The sequence below is a fragment of the Mixophyes fleayi genome, chromosome 4 (assembly GCF_038048845.1).
Source record: "Mixophyes fleayi isolate aMixFle1 chromosome 4, aMixFle1.hap1, whole genome shotgun sequence".
NCBI lineage: Eukaryota > Metazoa > Chordata > Amphibia > Anura > Limnodynastidae > Mixophyes > Mixophyes fleayi.
This window is the reverse complement of record NC_134405.1, coordinates 63,829,883-63,850,464: the sequence shown is the minus strand read 5'-3', so window position 1 is coordinate 63,850,464 and position 20,582 is coordinate 63,829,883. Positions and strand designations below refer to the sequence as shown.

At 41.4% G+C, this 20,582-nt stretch overlaps 1 protein-coding gene across 1 annotated transcript; it reads right to left on the bottom strand.

Annotated features, from left to right (window-relative positions):
• Nucleotides 1-993: 993 nt before the first annotated feature.
• Nucleotides 994-18,368, bottom strand: SFTPB (surfactant protein B). The gene is made up of 11 exons (XM_075205185.1): nucleotides 18,283-18,368; nucleotides 13,000-13,130; nucleotides 9,691-9,762; nucleotides 9,306-9,431; nucleotides 8,509-8,658; nucleotides 7,731-7,817; nucleotides 5,320-5,503; nucleotides 3,534-3,685; nucleotides 1,815-1,895; nucleotides 1,519-1,626; nucleotides 994-1,399 (listed from the first exon to the last, which is right to left on the bottom strand). The coding sequence occupies exons 1-11, from the start codon at nucleotides 18,329-18,331 to the stop codon at nucleotides 1,364-1,366; spliced, it is 1,176 nt and encodes a 391-aa protein (XP_075061286.1). The 5' UTR covers nucleotides 18,332-18,368; the 3' UTR covers nucleotides 994-1,363.
• Between the last annotated feature and the right edge of the window lie 2,214 nt (nucleotides 18,369-20,582).

The following is a 20,582-nucleotide window of genomic DNA, read 5'->3' as shown; positions in this document are numbered from 1 at the left end:
GTTGTGGAAGGAGCAGCATATATGGCTGAACGTACCATGGGTACAGAGGGAAGTGTCTGTATGAGCCCTTATTCTTACAGATGGTGCTGGTGGATGACATGTGTAGATCACTTTGTAGATTGAGTATCACTTATTTTAAATGGTTAGATCTTATTTTAATTTTATGCATAATAAAGTGAATATAATCCCATTTCTGTGGATCTTTTTATTTTCTTACATGCAGCATCCTGTTGTATGCTGTTCCTATACTAGGAAAGATTACTTACTAAACACACACTCTAGAGCAGACCTGACCAACCTGTGGCTCTTCAGGTGCTGTGAAACTACAAACCCCAGCAGATAGCTGGGAAGGTGTGCTGTACTCGCAGCATCTGGAGAGCCACAGTATGGCCAAGCCTATTCTAGAAGTTTAATAATCTAATTTTAATTATAAGCCTTAAATACAGGGGAGGGGGGGAATTAATAATGAGGTTTCACAAGTAAATGAAATGTAATGGGCAGCCCCTACTTTCTGGAATAGTTTTAATAAATGTCCCTCAAGATATTTAACACTTTACTAGAACCAGTTCCATGACAGAAGTGGAGATGTTGCCTATAGCAACCAGTCAGATTCTAGTTATTTATTTAGTACATTCTGCAGAATGACAGCTAGAATCTGATTGGTTGCTATAGACAACATCTCCACTTTTCAAACCCACTGGAAACTCACAGCTTGATAAATTTACCCCTCAGTGTCTATTAGGAGAGACCCAGGGGGTGGATTTAGCAAACCTAAAATGGGACAAATGGAGGTGTTGCCCATAGCAACCAATCAGATTCTCTCTCTCCTTTAGTAGACTAGAAATTTAGAATCTGATTCTATGGGCAACACCTCCACTTGTCCCTGTTTAGAAGTGTCTATTGTGAGAAAGAAGGCCCCTTACTGGTATGATCATGCGTTGTTTCTAATAAACTCAAGTTAAAATATTTCAAACCACAAATCTGACAATATACATTTATTTATTATTGTACAGCACCACCATAACAGATAGTGCTGTACAGGATTATTTAATCATTCACATCAGTGCCTGTCTCATTGGAGCTTACAATCTAAATGATGAACCACACACATGCACACACTAAGGTCCTTTATTCTCGGCGGTATGTGAAGCGACCAGTTTTTTGTTTTTTTTTGTTTTGTTCCATTCTAGTAAAAATTATCATAATTAAAAACAGATTGGATTGTAACTTGTCTCATTTGTATATGACAAAAAAACATGTTGCTCACTTTAAATTCAACATGGGAAACTTTTTATACAGACAGCAATTTATTGGAGTTTGTAGGTGGATTATCTTGACAGAATGATCTGCAGCTCACAGGAATTTAATGCCACACGTGTGCCAGACAATGTCCAATGGCCTGGAAAAAAAATAAAAAATGGTTTACGTTGCATTTTATTTAATTTCTTGTCTTTTAGCACTTCAGAATTTTCCTAACGGTTGTATGTCAGGTTCAACTATTGATGGTTCCAAACTCACCTTACATTCCCTGGCAGTGTCCAGGTTTTGGCACCAATATTTCGGTCCAACTACACACCCAGAATCCTCAGGGGCTGTTTTAGATAGAGCTGGACAAGCACCTACTGCCTGTTCGTAGAAAATAAGAGTTGCTGATCCACAATGATATAAGGTATACATGTACAGATTCTGCCATGCTGTTTATACAGTAGGACACAGCTCTCCTGCATGCTTGGATTTGTAATTCTACAACAATTTGAGACAAATAGTTTCAACCTGTAATACATATTGGCTTAGTCTTGGTCTTTTTTACGTACCTGACATGTTGTCTTGTGATCCCAAGGTTTAAGGAGAAGCTCAGATAGTTCTCTCTGATGGTCTTGCAGGAATACATGACACTGAGAACACACAAAAAGATGGTATATTAAAGGGAACTTATACTAAAACATAATTGGCTCATATCCAGTTAATGTTGTCAATACTACAGCCTCAGACTAAACAAGTCTGTGAGTGATAGTTGTAGCAATGATTAGTATATAACCATTCATTCAGCACAAAAAGTATCGCAATAATAAATACAAAACATTGTCAACATCCATTACCAAAACTGCACCAACATCTCACCCTAGGCAAGCTTATCAAATTCACAGACCACCTTCTTAACCGATCAGATTACACCCCTCTACATAGTTCACATGAAACTTACATTTAGGGGTAAATTTATCAAGCTGTGGGTTTGAAAAAGTGGAGATGTTGCCTATAGCAACCAATCAGATTTTATTTAGTGCATTCTACAAACTAGAATCTGATTGGTTGCTATAGGAAACATCTCCACTTTTCAAACACACTGCTTTATAAATGTACTTTTTAGTCTCTTTCTGGCTCCGTCAACTGACCCCCACCCAAACCAATATTGCTGTGTGACTGGATCATGTACCCCCCCTAAGCAGTACGTCTTATTGCAGTCTAACTTGACCTGGATGCACTATGTGACCTCTAACCTCATATGTCCAACTCCAATGTCATATAGATGGAATTCCTGTAGGGAGCTCTTACTGTTGTCTGTCTGTAATACCCAGTTGCGCTTAATTACTGTATTTATTTTATATATATATATATATATATTTATTTATTGCTGGCACCATATGAATAATAATGTATGGTAGAATCTTAAGCCTTAGGGGTGACATCCAACCTACATAAGGAGGTAATTTTATCGAGCTGTAGGTTTGAAAAAGTGGAGATATTGCCTATGTCAACCAATCAGATTATAGCTGTCATTTATTTAGTACATTCTACAAAATGACAGCTAAATTCTGATTGGATGCTATAGGTGACATCTCCACTTCTGCAAACCCACAGCTTGATAAATTTACCCCAAGGACTATACAAGCCTTAGGGATATCAACTCAAATCTCAAGGCAACCTTAACAATTCCATTCAGTTACAGATAAGCACCAGCCCAAGTCACAATTAAGTATGTTATTTAACACTTTATTTGATTTATTAACTGTAAATGTCTGTCTGTCTCTCTCTCTCATATATATATATATATATATATATATATATATATATATATATATATATATATATATATATATTAATTAGTTCATTCAGCACAAAGCAAGTTGACAAAATGAATCCCTAAAGGGATGAGGTGATGTGGATCTAATGTAGGTGGCACTGTTTGGGCATACTTGGGGATCTTGCAAACGCTATCAATAAACTACTCTACCAGTTTGATTAGGACCCACCACAGACCAACATGATGAGCAGAAAGCTAAGTTTGGATATTCCATCTTAATGTTGGATTTCTGTATAGGGTGAATTCATTTATCTAATAATTTAGCCACATCCATTTTTTAGAACTTGTGATTTATGTTAATTGAAGTGATTTAAACCATGCTTATTCTGCATACATTTAATTTGCCTAACGATGTAAATGATTTCTAACGAATATATTTACAGCTAAAGTAAGTTATTTTAGAATAGCACATTGTAAAGTAAGCAGGGACCGGTGTCGCTTCCTTTCCCACCTCTTTCCACTCCAGTGGGCCAGTGCACACTTTGGACAGAGCTGCGTTTATTCCTTCCTGCGTCAAGTTTGCACCAGTTGTAGGCTTCACAATGGAGGCGACAGCCAGACACATGTCACAGGTCATATCAGACTCCAGATCTGGAATTAACCCTGCACAATGGAAAGGTGCGTCTCTGAATTATATACAGTAACAAAACAGGATCATAACCAATCTCAGTACAATAGAGAGGTCATCACTGACTTGGCTGCCGGGAGTTAGAATGATCTGTAGGGGTCAGAACCTGGAGATCACTCTGTATTATATAGAACATTTAAACTTTATTAAAGTGAACTTGTCATCAACGCACAGTGGGGTGAATCATTGCGGCCTTGGCGCTGGGGTCATGGGGTCAATTTCAACCAAAGCCCTATCTGTGTGAATTTTGTATGTTCTCCCCGTGTTTGCGTGTGTCCTCCATGTGCTCCGGTTTCCTCCCACTCTCCAAAGACATACTGGTTGGTTAATTGGCTTGTGTTAAAATGGACCCTGTTTATGTGTATGTATGGTAGGGAATTTACAATGTAAGCTCCTATGCAGCAATGACTGGTGTGATCTACTCCATATTCTCTGTACAGTGCTGCGTAATAAGATTGGCACTATATAAATAAACTATAATAAATACATTATTCTAATGATCATAATTATTGAGTAGAATTCGGCATATACATTTTCTCGGAAGCAGTGACTTCTATATATTAATCGTTGATGTGGAAACCTTGTACCATTTTATGACTAAGGGGATAACTCAGTCCTAAGTGATGTGCCAACAAACAGCACTGACATGTCCGGCTGCGCACATTTCTGGTCCCGGCAGTATCAGTGCGGATGTTTGTTGCGCTCTTCTTTCAGATGTGAAGAATAATCTGTGATGTAACATCGACCATTCTGGAGACATTCACTTAGAAATGAATAGGCCCCTATAAGTCCAACTTGCCTAATGAATGTGAATGTAGTATTGCCTGGTTTTTGTTTCCCTACGAAGAACCTTCTTCATTGTAGTTATTCTCTTTTATGAACTTTATTTCTCTATTTTGGTATTTGGTATATAATTGAACAATTTGTGCATGTGTATATTATAAGTGGTTGTTACTATCACTGTGTTTTGTATTTTACTATTGTATAACCAATATGCCCTTTCTATGGGAAGATATAGCGTATAGAGACTATGGGGTATATTTACTAAACTGCGGGTTTAAAAAGTGGAGATGTTGCCTATAGCAACCAATCAGATTCTAGCTGTCTTTTTGTAGACTGCACTAAATAAATGAAAGCTAGAACATAATTGGTTGCTATAGGCAACATCTCCACTTTTCAAACCCGCAGTTTAGTAAATATACCCCTATGTCCACGCTGTCTCAGATTTTGACTGTACCCTGTATCTCTGGTAGGTAAGACTGATAGGCATGCTTGCCTACTATTTGGACCTCCCCTCAAGGACTTGCTGAAAGGGCAAGTGCAGGTGACAGGGCTGGGCAAATCACATCATTGAACTGCAGAGACGGGGCTTGACCATGTGAATCGCTGCATCAAGGTCTCGCCCCTCCCACTGCACAAGAAAGAAGTGGACCCAGGAGGGTGACCTACTCCCTGGGAAGTCTGGAGAAAGGGGCTTAAGAAAAAGTGTAAAGATATTTTGTTGTACGAACTGCACCATTCATATGCTGATAGGACTTTTGAGCTTTATTTAAAATGTAATTACTGACAAGATTGCTATTTGTATGTATACACCATAAACTGTACTCACCTGGCTCACAGTTTTCATCTGTAGCGCACATGAGCAACATCCCACACACCAGTTTCGGCCCCAGTGTTCCTAATATGGTATCTATTATAATGACAGTATACTTCTCAACCAAGCACTGGCACACCCCGGCGATCGACCCAGGCAGGACAAGGCAAAGCTTTGATGCACCCAGTGCAATGGCATCCTGTAAATAAAAGGTGTGACATTACAATTAGAGAGGCTCTTGCTCGTTTTCTGAAAACCAAGCCCCCCCGAACTAAAGGGATCCGAGTAGGCTCGCGAGGCAGCTCGGTACTTTCGCGTGTTCTCGGATGTGAATCTAGGCAAAACGTCATTGTTGCATTGTTGGATCTCGTGGGTTTTGGATTCCATAAGTACCTCCCTCCCCAGGAGATCCAGTGACATTGCTCATACAGAAACAGGAGGGGGAGCAGTGTTCTTGTCACTTGACAAAAATTAATAATAATAATGTAGGAACAAAAAAAGAGCCAAATTATTTGATTTTAGAAAAAAATAGGGATCCAAAACCAAAACACGAAGTTAATCCAGATCCAGATCCAAAACCAAAGCCAAAACACAGAGGGATCAGTGAACATCTCTAATTACAATCACAGTAAGGGTTGCTGGAGTGAGAGTCTTATGTATCAGGAATAACTCTACTAGATTGTTTTACTACATGACTCCAAACACTTTTAATGATCCTGTCACCAATGGAAGCAGACATTTCTTCGGCTGATCCAATATTTGAGAATACAGCTGATCAGTTCATAAAGAATTAGTAATACATTGTTCCTCATGACTCTGTGATTTCACTAGTTCATGATCTTCTGTCAGGTTCCTGAGAATCTGGAGATGGCATATAATAATGCAAGGTATAAGAAATGTATTGATCAATTCAGACTGCCATGTGTTTCTACATCTGTATACTTCTGAATTCCACAACAATTGGTCGGCTCTGTTACCATGGGCGGAGTTTGCATACAACAATTCCTGTCAGTACTCGTACCTCTCCCTATTGTAATCTTGGTTTCCACACTAGGTCTAACTCTTTGGTTTCTTTTAACTCTTCTGGTCTCCCAGGCATACACTCTACGGCTTCCAGCCTGAAAAGTATCTGGAGGAAAGTTCAGTCTGCCTTAAAGCGAGCCTCATTTCAGTCCAAAAGGTTTGAGGATCTACACTGTAGAATCTGCTCTTTCAAAGTAGGTCAGAAGGTCTGGCTATCCACCTGCAATATTAGGCTGAGACAACCCTGTAGAAAACTCGCACCTAGATTCATTGGCCCCTTTACCATCTTAAGCAAGTTAATCCTGTGACCTATAGATTAAAGTTTCTCCGCTCTCTTGAAAATTCCCAACACATTTCATTGCTCTTTGCTCAAACCTGTCATTTATTCTGGCAAATTTACACATCTTCGGCTTGTAAATACTTGATTCAAAGAGAGTCCAGGGGGAGATTCACTTTTTTGTCCAGTGGAAAGTACCATGGTTTAGAGGAACGTGCCTGGGTTCCGCGGAGGCGTCTTCATGCTGATAGACTTATTAAAGAATTCTTCAAACAATTCCCCATGAAGCCAGGGTGTTGGGGTTTCTTAACCCCTCCTCAAGGTGGGGGTACTGTTATGAGCCGTGGCGCTGTCCATACCTGCCGCGGCTTGCTCTCCTCTGTCCCCAGCGTCCCGGTCGTCTCCTTGATGACCGGGACATTACTTCCGACTTCTGGCCCGACCGTTGCTAGGGCAACGGCTGGATATCGTGCTGTCAGAATGCCACGTCCCGGCAGGGAAATCAGCCAGGCACGTGCGCATTAAATGATAATTTATTATCAGCCTCCTTGGGCTGATTAGGTTAGGCTGGGCTGCTCTGCTCCTATTGGCTGCTCTGGGTATTTAAGGAAGGGAGGACTGGGCCTCCCTGCCGGTTATAGCGTTTGCAGTCCTGTGCTGTTGCTGACCTGCTGTTGGACTCTTGTTTGCCTGATATCCTGTTGTGACCTTTGCTTGTACCTTGGACCTTGCCTGTTACCCTGACCCTTTGATCTTGAATACTGGATTCCACTGTTTCGTTTGTGACTCTGACCTCTGCTTGGATACTGATTTGCCTGTCTGCTACGGACCCCTGACCTCGGCCTGTCTCTGACCACCCGCTCCAGTCTGGGCTAGTGCCTCTGGTTCCATCTGTGCTGCGGCCATCATTGGTGAGCTTTTACTACACTGAGCTTAAGATCTGGGGGCATCCAAGTGAGCACATAAAACTCTACGGGAAGGGCGGCTGCTAAAGGTGAAGACCTCAACACTATCTGTTCTAAAAGCTCATCGTGGTGGTCTCGGGCCCTAACTTCATGGAATAAAGATCAACAGAGGTTTGAGCTTTGATGTAACAAGGCCATTTTATGTGGTGTTGGGTATTTACCTTTGGGATTGCTGCCTCAAATCTTCCTACAAATGACTGACACATCCAACAAAGTGGCATTGGGATGGGCCAGTCTTCTTTCATGTTCTGTAAAACAGTGATAAATATTCAAATAGTACACAAAACGCAGCAATACAATGAGAATAGACTGTGATCTATGTGTGTGTGTGACGAAAACACACTTCTGTAATCTGTGACAAAGTTATACCGAATAATCATAGCTTATGTGTGGATAATGTCTATAGAACATGTTCCAAACTTAAATTGGATGACACCACCCCAGGAAAGTTAGACTTTTAGCCAGTGTGAAATAAGAATCTCTGGGCCTCAGTTAGAGTTGCAGTTAAATTATGCAATGTAAAAATACTACAGATATAACATTTGTCCCTGCTGCAAATTTCTAGTGAACCAAACATACATACACACACATATAACACACCAGTCCCCGTTACCTACACGCAGTGGAATTAGCCATTTTGTGGGCTGAACCAATAGTGTCTCTCAGAATTCTAGCGCCTGGGGTGAGAAAGACAAATGTTGCCCCCCTAGCCCTCAATTTTAACCAAATAAACCTAAAATATTCCCAAATTGCGCCCCCCTTCAGCGTTGCGACCTGGGCGGTCGCCCCTGTTGCACAGCTCTAGTTACGGACCTGTTGTCTCTAGATTCTGGTGAATTGATTGGCTGCATTCTCATGACTATAGGTTCAGTCCACAGTAGTTGCTTCCACTGTGGAGGTGACAGGTGAATTTTAATATATACATATATGTCCTCTCACCTGGGTTGCTTTTGCATGGATCGTCTGAATACTATCATGGACAAGAGGCATAATTTTTTCCAAGATGAGTTTGGTCGGCATCTCTGGGTTCCAGTGAACAGATTGGTCAGAAGAACATAGGGCAAGTTTAGTGCAGATTGAATCAGGGTTCTGTAAAACAGCAAACAATTAAATATAATACTTAGCTTTATCAATTGAAGATTTCACCTTACATTGTTGTTTTCCAGCGTAAAATTTGCAAGATCTACTACCAATATTGGCAGACATTTCTGAAAACTGGTACAAATAAAAAATGTGGTGTTGAACATAACCAATTCTGTCAGTAATTTTGTACTAAGAGTAAGAGAATGAACGTAAATCTCTGGTTGGTTGGTTGGTTGGTTGGTTGGTTGGTTGGTTGGTATGGGCAACGTCCATTTTCTCCTTGCACTAGTTTTCATATATTGACTTTCCAAAGTTACAGGGAATTATGGCCAACATACAATATATCCATACTTCTTCTCCACTACCCACACCACCTGCAACAACACCACTTTCTCACTATATAACAAGAGTCACCTTTCACACAGTTATTTTATTATTAGCATTTGTGTTGTGGATGTTCACTTGTTTTAATTGGTTGCAGGTTGGTCTAATCTGGCTAAAGTTCTAATGTTCTGACTCCAGGTTGGTCCAGTCCCATGAAGGTTGTAGTGCCCTGATTGGTTGAAGGCTGGTTCTAGCCCTGCCACCCCAGAGTAGTATACAAACACACATGCTGATAAATAAAAGTGAATACATTGATAACAGCTACTTACAATCTGGGTTTCCAGAATGTTCACCAGGGCACCCTCATATTCTTCCACCAGCTGAAAGCACTGACTGATAAATGAGGACACAGGAATGCGATTGCACTGATTGTGCAGGAACTTCTTGATAGACGTCTGCAGACATGATAGAGACTTGGTACGTGTTTTACTCCTCTAATATTGCACAATACTGTATACTGCCATAACATAACAAGCTAACTTGAAGCAGCTGTATTAACGGGTTCTTATGTCCAACACCATACAGGTGGCAGCCATGTATTTTAATAGATTTGGTCAGGGGAGCAGGAGGTGCATTAAAAACACATATATTAAAATACAGTTTGTATATTTCTAAAATTCATGCGCCACTTTTACAGCCCATTGTCCCTGTTACCTGGATAGAGGATGACTTCACCATGTTCAGCAGAACGGTGACAATCTGCTTACACTGCCCACACAGGGTCTCCTATTCAGGGAAAGAGACAGAAAGTCAGAGATAGAGAGTGAGTGAGGCCCATCATGTAGGCAGATTATGAAGGTAATAATTACATCACAGCATCTTACCACTGAGACAAAGAGATAAGAGGACAAACCCTTGTGTTCTAAAGCAGATTGTGAAACTGATACAGAAGTCTAAGTGCCTAAATGTGCAGATTGTCCAATGACATAATACCCTAATGTAAGCACACAGTTACATACAGGGTATCATATAATATGTGTTGTGTACATTGGTACACAGTGTGTGGCTACTGTGATTAATAGCAATGATATTGTTGTAATGGAGTGCAGTGTTATGAGAATGTATTTGTCATTCACTTCGTCTAAGGGCAGGAATATGTACATGATGTATGGGAAGTTACCTGGGTTAGGTACAGAGATATACATGTAATGGTGTGCACTGGTAGAGATGAGGATGTATACATGGTGTATGGGAAGTTACCTGGGTTAGGTACAGAGATATACATGTAATGGTGTGCACTGGTAGAGATGAGGATGTATACATGGTGTATGGGAAGTTACCTGGGTTAGGTACAGAGATATACATGTAATGGGGTGCACTGGTAGAGATGAGGATGTATACATGGTGTATGGGAAGTTACCTGGGTTAGGTACAGAGATATACATGTAATGAGGTGCACTGGTAGAGATGAGGATGTATACATGGTGTATAGGAAGTTACCTGGGTTAGGTACAGAGATATACATGTAATGAGGTGCACTGATAGAGATGAGGATGTATACATGGTGTATGGGAAGTTACCTGGGTTAGGTACAGAGATATACATGTAATGGGGTGCACTGGTAGAGATAAGAATGTATACACTGTATATGGGAAGTTACCTGGGTTAGGTACAGAGATATACATGTAATGGGGTGCACTGGTAGAGATGGGGATGTATACATGGTATATGGGAAGTTACCTGGGTTAGGTACAGAGATATACATGTAATGGGGTGCACTGATAGAGATGAGGACGTATACATAGTATATGGGAAGTTACCTGGGTTAGGTACAGAGATATACATGTAATGGGGTGCACTGGTAGAGATGGGGATGTATACATGGTATATGGGAAGTTACCTGGTTAGGTACAGAGATATACATGTAATGAGGTGCACTGGTAGAGATGGGGATGTATACATGGTATATGGGAAGTTACCTGGGTTAGGCACTGATATAAAAGTATAATGGGGTGCACTGGTAGAGATGAGGATGTATACATAGTATATGGGAAGTTACCTGGTTAGGTACAGAGATATACATGTAATGGGGTGCATTGGTAGAGATGAGAATGTATACACTGTATATGGGAAGTTACCTGGGTTAGGTACAGAGATATACATGTAATGGGGTGCACTGGTAGAGATGGGGATGTATACATAGTATATGGGAAGTTACCTGGTTAGGTACAGAGATATACATGTAATGGGGTGCATTGGTAGAGATGAGAATGTATACACTGTATATGGGAAGTTACCTGGGTTAGGTACAGAGATATACATGTAATGGGGTGCACTGGTAGAGATGGGGATGTATACATAGTATATGGGAAGTTACCTGGGTTAGGTACAGAGATATACATGTAATGGGGTGCACTGATAGAGATGTGGATGTATACATGGTATATGGGAAGTTACCTGGGTTAGGCACTGATATAAAAGTATAATGGGGTGCACTGGTAGAGATGAGGATGTATACATAGTATATGGGAAGTTACCTGGTTAGGTACAGAGATATACATGTAATGGGGTGCATTGGTAGAGATGAGAATGTATACACTGTATATGGGAAGTTACCTGGGTTAGGTACAGAGATATACATGTAATGGGGTGCACTGGTAGAGATGGGGATGTATACATAGTATATGGGAAGTTACCTGGGTTAGGTACAGAGATATACATGTAATGGGGTGCACTGGTAGAGATGGGGATGTATACATAGTATATGGGAAGTTACCTGGTTAGGTACAGAGATATACATGTAATGGTGTGCACTGGTAGAGATGTGGATGCATACATGGTGTATGGGAAGTTACCTGGGTTAGGTACAGAGATATACATGTAATGAGGTGCATTGGTAGAGATGAGAATGTATACACTGTATATGGGAAGTTACCTGGGTTAGGTACAGAGATATACATGTAATGGGGTGCACTGGTAGAGATGGGGATGTATACATAGTATATGGGAAGTTACCTGGTTAGGTACAGAGATATACATGTAATGAGGTGCACTGGTAGAGATGGGGATGTATACATGGTATATGGGAAGTTACCTGGTTAGGTACAGAGATATACATGTAATGGGGTGCACTGATAGAGATGAGGACGTATACATAGTATATGGGAAGTTACCTGGGTTAGGTACAGAGATATACATGTAATGAGGTGCACTGGTAGAGATGGGGATGTATACATGGTATATGGGAAGTTACCTGGGTTAGGTACAGAGATATACATGTAATGGGGTGCACTGGTAGAGATGGGGATGTATACATGGTATATGGGAAGTTACCTGGGTTAGGTACAGAGATATACATGTAATGGGGTGCACTGATAGAGATGAGGACGTATACATAGTATATGGGAAGTTACCTGGGTTAGGTACAGAGATATACATGTAATGAGGTGCACTGGTAGAGATGGGGATGTATACATGGTATATGGGAAGTTACCTGGTTAGGTACAGAGATATACATATAATGGGGTGCACTGATAGAGATGAGGACGTATACATAGTATATGGGAAGTTACCTGGGTTAGGCACTGATATAAAAGTATAATGGGGTGCACTGGTAGAGATGAGAATGTATACACTGTATATGGGAAGTTACCTGGTTAGGTACAGAGATATACATGTAATGGTGTGCACTGGTAGAGATGAGGATGTATACATAGTATATGGGAAGTTACCTGGTTAGGTACAGAGATATACATGTAATGGGGTGCATTGGTAGAGATGTGGATGTATACATGGTATATTTGAAGTTACCTGGTTAGGTAGAGAGATAGTGTAATAAGGTGCAGTGTTATGGGTAAGAATATAGAAGCAGAGCTGTTTTTCTGATACAATTCTTGCCCTGCAATGTTCAAGATAATGCAGGAGGAGATTTAAGTCTTCCATTCTACAATGTTGACCAAGAAATCCGTGACTTGGTTGCCTGGTGCAGTAATTGTTGAATCTGAAGATCTCTCCAGGTCTTACCTCTCCTTCCTTCCAGACGTTCTGCTTGCAGTGATCCACTGCCCCACACTGAGTGGCTGTCACCAGATCCTGACACCAGAACTCTGGACCCTGGGCACATCTCTCCGTCACCAGGACCTTCCCAGACACAGCTGTAGGAAGACAGGGGATAATGATATAATTACAGATAGGGAGGAGTCTGAAAGTAAGGACCCTATATAAGATGCCATTATACACGGGATCATGATATGTTATATGTGCTTACATACTTATATTATAGGAATATTAGAAGTCTTGAAGGAGTTATGTGGCCATGAGGACCACCGGCAGAAGTTATGGAATGCCCAGGCAGTTACATCAGAACGTACTGCTTATACGATTTATGTACAGTTATATAGGCGTCCACATCTACATGAGCAACAATGATCTCACACTGTAATGGATGGATTTTATAACTATTTTGCAGGAACAAAAAACAAGCTTCAGTAAATCAGTGTATGTGATTGATAAAGGAGAGTGCGGTAGATTCAACAAGCAATCTCTCAAAAACAACTGAAAAATGAAAGATTAAAGCAGAATGAAAGCTTGGAAATTCTTTGATGTAGCTAAGAGGATGCAATCTACTAACTTGCCTTTCATTGAATCCTAGCTCTTTTGTTTGATCAGAAAAGAATTCAGAAATTGAACACCACACACTTCCATATTTATGCGAAAGTCCACCCCACATCACTGGCTTTGATCAATGAATACACTGTTCCATTAATTGCAGTTACAGTCAGCAGAGCTGATGTTGTATAAGGTTTCTAAGTCGCCATTATTTTATAGCTATACTTTACTTATAAAAGTCATGGGGATATGAGATCACATTCTGCAAGATTGATTTTAAAAAAGGAAAAATCCCCTTCCAGGGTCTATTTTTAATATTCGATAAATATTAACTGAAAAACATGGGCACAAATTATTTTGTACACATGATATCAATTCTATGTCTATTTGCAAAAGTACATTTAAATGAGTGCAGGAATTGTTCTGCAAAGGCATAACAAAATATTGTTTATAAACACAATAGAACAGCGCCACCCAGAGGGCAAATTCTTTCTGATACCTTATTTTTTCTCCAACAATATATACTGACGATACATGTGGGAAAGCCAGGAGTCACTTGATTTGTTTTAGGTAAAACTAGCTGTTACAATATGCTTTTGTTATATTAATTGAATCGTTGTTTAAAACAGGAGAGAGAACAGTAATGAAGTTAGGCAAATAACTCATATAGTTTAATGTGAAGCTAAACCAAAAAACACACTTATTTTCAAATTCTGTCTCATTTAATAAACATATGGATGTTATAAATTGGTATTTACACTGACATATTACTTCTACTATCTTGCAACAAACAAAAATGTCAAGTGAATGTTTTTCTCACTGTTTTATTGATTTGGAATTGATGAATGTTCATGTCCACTGTTTAGAAGAGCTTTGTGCAGAAGGTTTTATTTGGTGATAGCTCTTATTCTATTCTCTCTACAGACAGCAGGATCAGATACTCAGTGATAATACAGATACCTGTAGTACAGCACACTGAGAAGTGACAGTCCATTGATGCTGGGGGAGATTAGCTTCAGATAACAGCCACAGTTCTAGCATGTGTTCCACCAATAAGGGAATGCTACCAGAGATATAGTGTTACACAGAGATATATTGGCTCTGCTGTCATCACAGACAACAAACTTGCAAGGGAGATGCAAAAATGCTGCTGACATCAATTAAAATGTACAAATATTTTCAAGGTATTTCTTTAGTAAATAAATAAAAACTACACGTCTCACATAAGTTATACACAATTAGGCTGGATAGCGAGTGTTCCTTTCTGTGCTGGGCTAAAGCAGATCAATTCACGGCGAATGGTCACAGTGTCCTAGTGAAATGATCACTTTCCACTATATTTACTAAACTGCTGGTTTGATAAAGTGGAGATGTTGCCTATAGCAACCAATCAGATTCTAGCTGTCATTTTGTAGACTGTACTAAACAAATGATAACTAGAATCTGATTGGTTGCAATAGGCAACATCTCCACTTTTTCAAACCAGCGGTTTAGTAAATATACCCAATGTTTATAGCACAGAACGGATCCATAAAGCAAGAAAATGAAGCTGGTAATCCATAAGAATTACCCAGATCTTTAGATAGATAAAATACTGAGCTTTAATTTTCTTTGTGCCCTGATTATTTAACAGACTTTTCGTACCCAGGACCATGCAGATGACAAGGTGCTACCAATTGCTTAAGGAAGAGAGAAGTTATAACTTTCAGCATTGGAAAGATTCTTTACTGTAAGGGCAGTTAAGCTGTGAAATCCATTACCTCAAAAAGTGCTGATGGCAAATTCACTAACATAATATAAAAATGGATTGAATGCTTTTATTTATAAGAAATGTATTTATAGCTATAGTAGTAGAGAATCTTTGAATTAAGTTCCCATTTTTTGTTTCAGAAAGGATTCTTTTTTTCAACCTTACTATGTAAAGCTGGGTACACATCAATTCAATTAACATGCCGATCAAAGGACTCACGGCCTTTTGTTCAGATATTGCAAAAGTGTGTACACTCCCACTATCAAGTTTTAGAGTACCAAAACACATTGCATCTGCTGATTTGCTTTTATAAACTTCCTAAAAATAACGATAAACAATGGAATAATTTCATTCAAATGTGGAAGTGTGTACAACCTCACGACCAGCAGTGTAGGCAGCTATCTGTACAGTGTGTACAACCTCACGACCAGCAGTATAGGCAGCTATCTGTACAGTGTGTACAACCTCACGACCAGCAGTATAGGCAGCTATCTGTACAGTGTGTACAACCTCACGACCAGCAGTGTAGGCAGCTATTTCTACAGTGTGTACAACCTCACGACCAGCAGTATAGGCAGCTATCTGTACAGTGTGTACAACCTCACGGCCAGCAGTGTGGGCAGCTATCTGTACAGTGTGTACAACCTCACGGCCAGCAGTATAGGCAGCTATCTGTACAGTGTGTACAATCTCACGGCCAGCAGTATAGGCAGCTATCTGTACAGTGTGTACAGCCTCACGGCCAGCAGTGTGGGCAGCTATTTCTACAGTGTGTACAACCTCACGACCAGCAGTATAGGCAGCTATCTGTACAGTGTGTACAACCTCACGGCCAGCAGTGTGGGCAGCTATCTGTACAGTGTGTACAACCTCACGGCCAGCAGTATAGGCAGCTATCTGTACAGTGTGTACAACCTCACGGCCAGCAGTATAGGCAGCTATCTGTACAGTGTGTACAGCCTCACGGCCAGCAGTGTGGGCAGCTATCTGTACAGTGTGTACAACCTCATGGCCAGCAGTGTGGGCAGCTATCTGTACAGTGTGTTCAACCTCACGACCAGCAGTGTGGGCAGCTATCTGTACAGTGTGTACAACCTCACGACCAGCAGTATAGGCAGCTATCTGTACAGTGTGTACAACCTCACGGCCAGCAGTATAGGCAGCTATCTGTACAGTGTGTACAACCTCACGGCCAGCAGTGTGGGCAGCTATCTGTACAGTGTGTACAGCCTCACGGCCAGCAGTGTGGGCAGCTATCTGTACAGTGTGTAAAATCTCACGACCAGCAGTGTGGGCAGCTATCTGTACAGTGTGTACAACCTCACGGCCAGCAGTGTGGGCAGCTATCTGTACAGTGTGTACAGCCTCACGGCCAGCAGTGTGGGCAGCTATCTGTACAGTGTGTACAGCCTCACGGCCAGCAGTGTAGGCAGCTATCTGTACAGTGTGTACAACCTCACGACCAGCAGTGTGGGCAGCTATCTGTACAGTGTGTACAACCTCATGACCAGCAGTGTGGGCAGCTATCTGTACAGTGTGTACAACCTCACGGCCAGCAGTGTAGGCAGCTCTCTGTACAGTGTGTACAGCCTCACGGCCAGCAGTGTAGGCAGCTATCTGTACAGTGTGTACAACCTCACGACCAGCAGTGTAGGCAGCTATCTGTACAGTGTGTACAACCTCACGACCAGCAGTATAGGCAGCTATCTGTACAGTGTGTACAACCTCACGACCAGCAGTGTGGGCAGCTATCTGTACAGTGTGTACAACCTCACGGCCAGCAGTGTGGGCAGCTATCTGTACAGTGTGTACAACCTCACGGCCAGCAGTGTGGGCAGCTATCTGTACAGTGTGTACAACCTCACGGCCAGCAGTGTAGGCAGCTATCTGTACAGTGTGTACAACCTCACGGCCAGCAGTGTAGGCAGCTCTCTGTACAGTGTGTACAGCCTCACGGCCAGCAGTGTAGGCAGCTATCTGTACAGTGTGTACAACCTCACGACCAGCAGTGTAGGCAGCTATCTGTACAGTGTGTACAACCTCACGACCAGCAGTATAGGCAGCTATCTGTACAGTGTGTACAACCTCACGGCCAGCAGTGTAGGCAGCTATCTGTACAGTGTGTACAACCTCACGACCAGCAGTATAGGCAGCTATCTGTACAGTGTGTACAACCTCACGGCCAGCAGTGTGGGCAGCTATCTGTACAGTGTGTACAACCTCACGGCCAGCAGTGTAGGCAGCTATCTGTACAGTGTGTACAACCTCACGGCCAGCAGTGTGGGCAGCTATCTGTACAGTGTGTACAACCTCACGGCCAGCAGTGTAGGCAGCTATCTGTACAGTGTGTACAGCCTCACGACCAGCAGTGTAGGCAGCTATCTGTACAGTGTGTACAACCTCACGGCCAGCAGTGTGGGCAGCTATCTGTACAGTGTGTTCAACCTCACGGCCAGCAGTGTGGGCAGCTATCTGTACAGTGTGTACAGCCTTACGACCAGCAGTGTAGGCAGCTATCTGTACAGTGTGTACAGAGTCATGATCTTTTCAGCAGATTATGAGAGATGAAGAGCACAGATCGTGTAGGAGTATATACATAAATCTACATGTTCATTGGGACTTTCAGTCATTGCATCTGAAATATAATTGCATAGATGTCTACCTAGCTTAACTTTGTAAGAGGTGAACCTAATATTTGGCTAGCTGAAATTGCCTCACAATGAGTATGCATGAATATTAGGAGAAATAACCATTCTCTTCACCACTACAAATTACCAATAGAGGACACGCACCCAGACAGTATCGGCAAGTACATTAAGATGTTCTTGCTGTTACCGTGCAGTGCTGTGCCCACTAAAATCCTGAAGATATTGCTCCCTCATTACAAGACTGCTTGTATCTCCCCTCAAATCTCCAGCATACCATCCTGATAAAGGGTAACCACTCACCTGCAATCACGCACAGGAGACATACCAGGCTCAAGCGTGTCCCTTCCATGTTTAGATTTAATGGGAATTATCCCTGAACTGCTGGCTCTATATACCTGATCAGGAGGAGTGGAAGATGCAAATGGCACTCCCACAATGAGGGTACCACTCCCACCGGGCTCAGATATAACCCTTCTACAAGATTCACATACAAGTCCATCTACTGTGTCTATATTACACACCTGTCAATATAATGTCACTACAGTCATTCTGCACGTCTCTGCTCTTCCTGTATACTAACCCACTGACCACATCTCTCACTGCTGACCTTTATGTCTGCAGGATGCAGTGGCAGGATTACATCTGCACACAGGACAGGGATACTAAAGATTGTTCCAGTGTATAGTTTTATTCCCTTCATGTACTTAAGTCACAGTTTGTAAAGATGCCCTTTATCCTTCTCTGCCATCTGTGGCCACTGCTTAGACCTAACTTGAACCTTTCGTCTATGCACCGCGGACGCAGACATTTTTCATAGTCATTAGAATACACTCTATCAATTCATGTGGGATCAGTGGCATCACTGAGGCAGCCATTTTGTGGGATGAACCATTGTTTATGAGAATTGATAGACTGTATCAGGGGGGCATAATGCTGCCATAGCAAAATGGACAGGGGCCTGCACATGTGCAGTGAAGCGCCAGAGTACACCCACTGCACCGGCGGCAGATCAGCCAATGGACTGCATTTATGTAAACATTGGTTCAGTTCGCAAAATGGCTGCCTCTACTGTGTATAGGTGGACATTAACTTATCTAGCACATTATTATCTAATAATAATAATAATCTATACTGGACTTACAATTTATCTGGTAATACTTCTTGTCCCAGAGTCCTCTCTGTCTCCTCAGTTAATAATTGGTAAGTGATAAGTCAGCATAGGTACAGACTGGACATCAGTCTCTTTCATTTCAAATGCATTTTGGTCTCTCTCCTACACCAGAGTTGACATTACACAAAGACATTCACCCCTCTCCTCTGTTATTAGTCCCGACTATACACACTAAGCTGTATGAGATCTCCTACATTATTAACTCAAGTGCTCTTGTATTTAGAAAAAGGTTACAAAATCTTCTTTTATCAAGTGTCCAGCAAACATCTCATATATGTACTTACAGTGTTTCAAGCAAGTTAACCCTTAAGTTACAATCCAGGATGGTGACACATTGTTTTGGTCATTAATCCTGTGATTGGCCCAATAATCAGCTGAAAACACTGTAGTGTGTACCTGGCCAAGAGTATGTCTTGTCCTTTCCCTGCTATGCTGTCCACATGCTCATTGTATTTGTAACTTTCTCCTGATATTGGACAAATTTGAAAATAGAATTAATTAGGTTTGTTTATCCTGTCTATGGTAACATTTTACCATGTATGTGACCACATTGTAGGTAACTGCAGAACTATATAATATATATTATCATTATGTAGAGGACCTGTCTAAAGGGCACAAAAACTGTCAACTAAATGAAACCATATTATCCTTATGATACCATTTCTCACCCTTGGTTTACCCTATAAAAGAAGGGTCAGCATCTCCTTTCCTCTTACACATTCTTACCCAATGTCACGTCATGTGAGGAGGACGGATTGGGGGGCAGAGAGGGCTGCAATAAACAGCTGCTTTCCTTAATTATTATAGGGCCAGGACATGAATGTAATAATAATAAGTAGTCTAAGCTTTACTGGAGATCTCAGGCATTGGAATATCCGGCACTGTCCACGATACACTGCTGCCACTGGATGAGATCTGGCTGTACTGTGAGAGAGGAAGACTACCCACAATGTCAGGGAAAGAATTATAGTGGCTCCTACATCACAAACAGGGGCTGGCTGGGCTGGGGGGCTGGGAGGCATTGGGTTGGGTCTCTGGGCTACCTGCATTTTTTTTCTTTAAAACGTTTCTACTAGGCTGAGTGGAGTCCTGGTCCCTTGGGCTAAAATTTGCCAGACAAACTGGCAAAATTCGCTCCCTAGAAAATAAGTATTACAGTCACACTACATAACTTCTCTTCATTGCAGAGAGGTCAGAAAAGTAACTCAGATGCGCTTTAAATGAACTCAGCCTTTATTATATACCTTTGGCACCAAAACTATTAGACACTCAAATTAAGCACTAAGCCATATGTCCTGAACTAGCTATATAGACCTACTTCATCTTGTCTCTATGACCATTGAACCTTAACCCTGATCATGGGCCTTCACACTACTTTAGAAGTCTGATACTTCATCCTCAAACATCAGACTCAGGCTAGAGGAAGAAG

Excerpts from the sequence above, each read along its gene's own strand:
- SFTPB (XM_075205185.1), bottom strand. The coding sequence starts at position 18,331 with ATGGAAGGGACACGCTTGAGCCTGGTATGTCTCCTGTGCGTGATTGCA. Across the intron at positions 13,131-18,282 it reads TCTCCTGTGCGTGATTGCAG|CTGTGTCTGGGAAGGTCCTG; the intron begins GTGAGTGGTTAC and ends GTCTTCCTACAG. Across the intron at positions 5,504-7,730 it reads TTGAGGCAGCAATCCCAAAG|GATGCCATTGCACTGGGTGC; the intron begins GTAAATACCCAA and ends TTTTATTTACAG.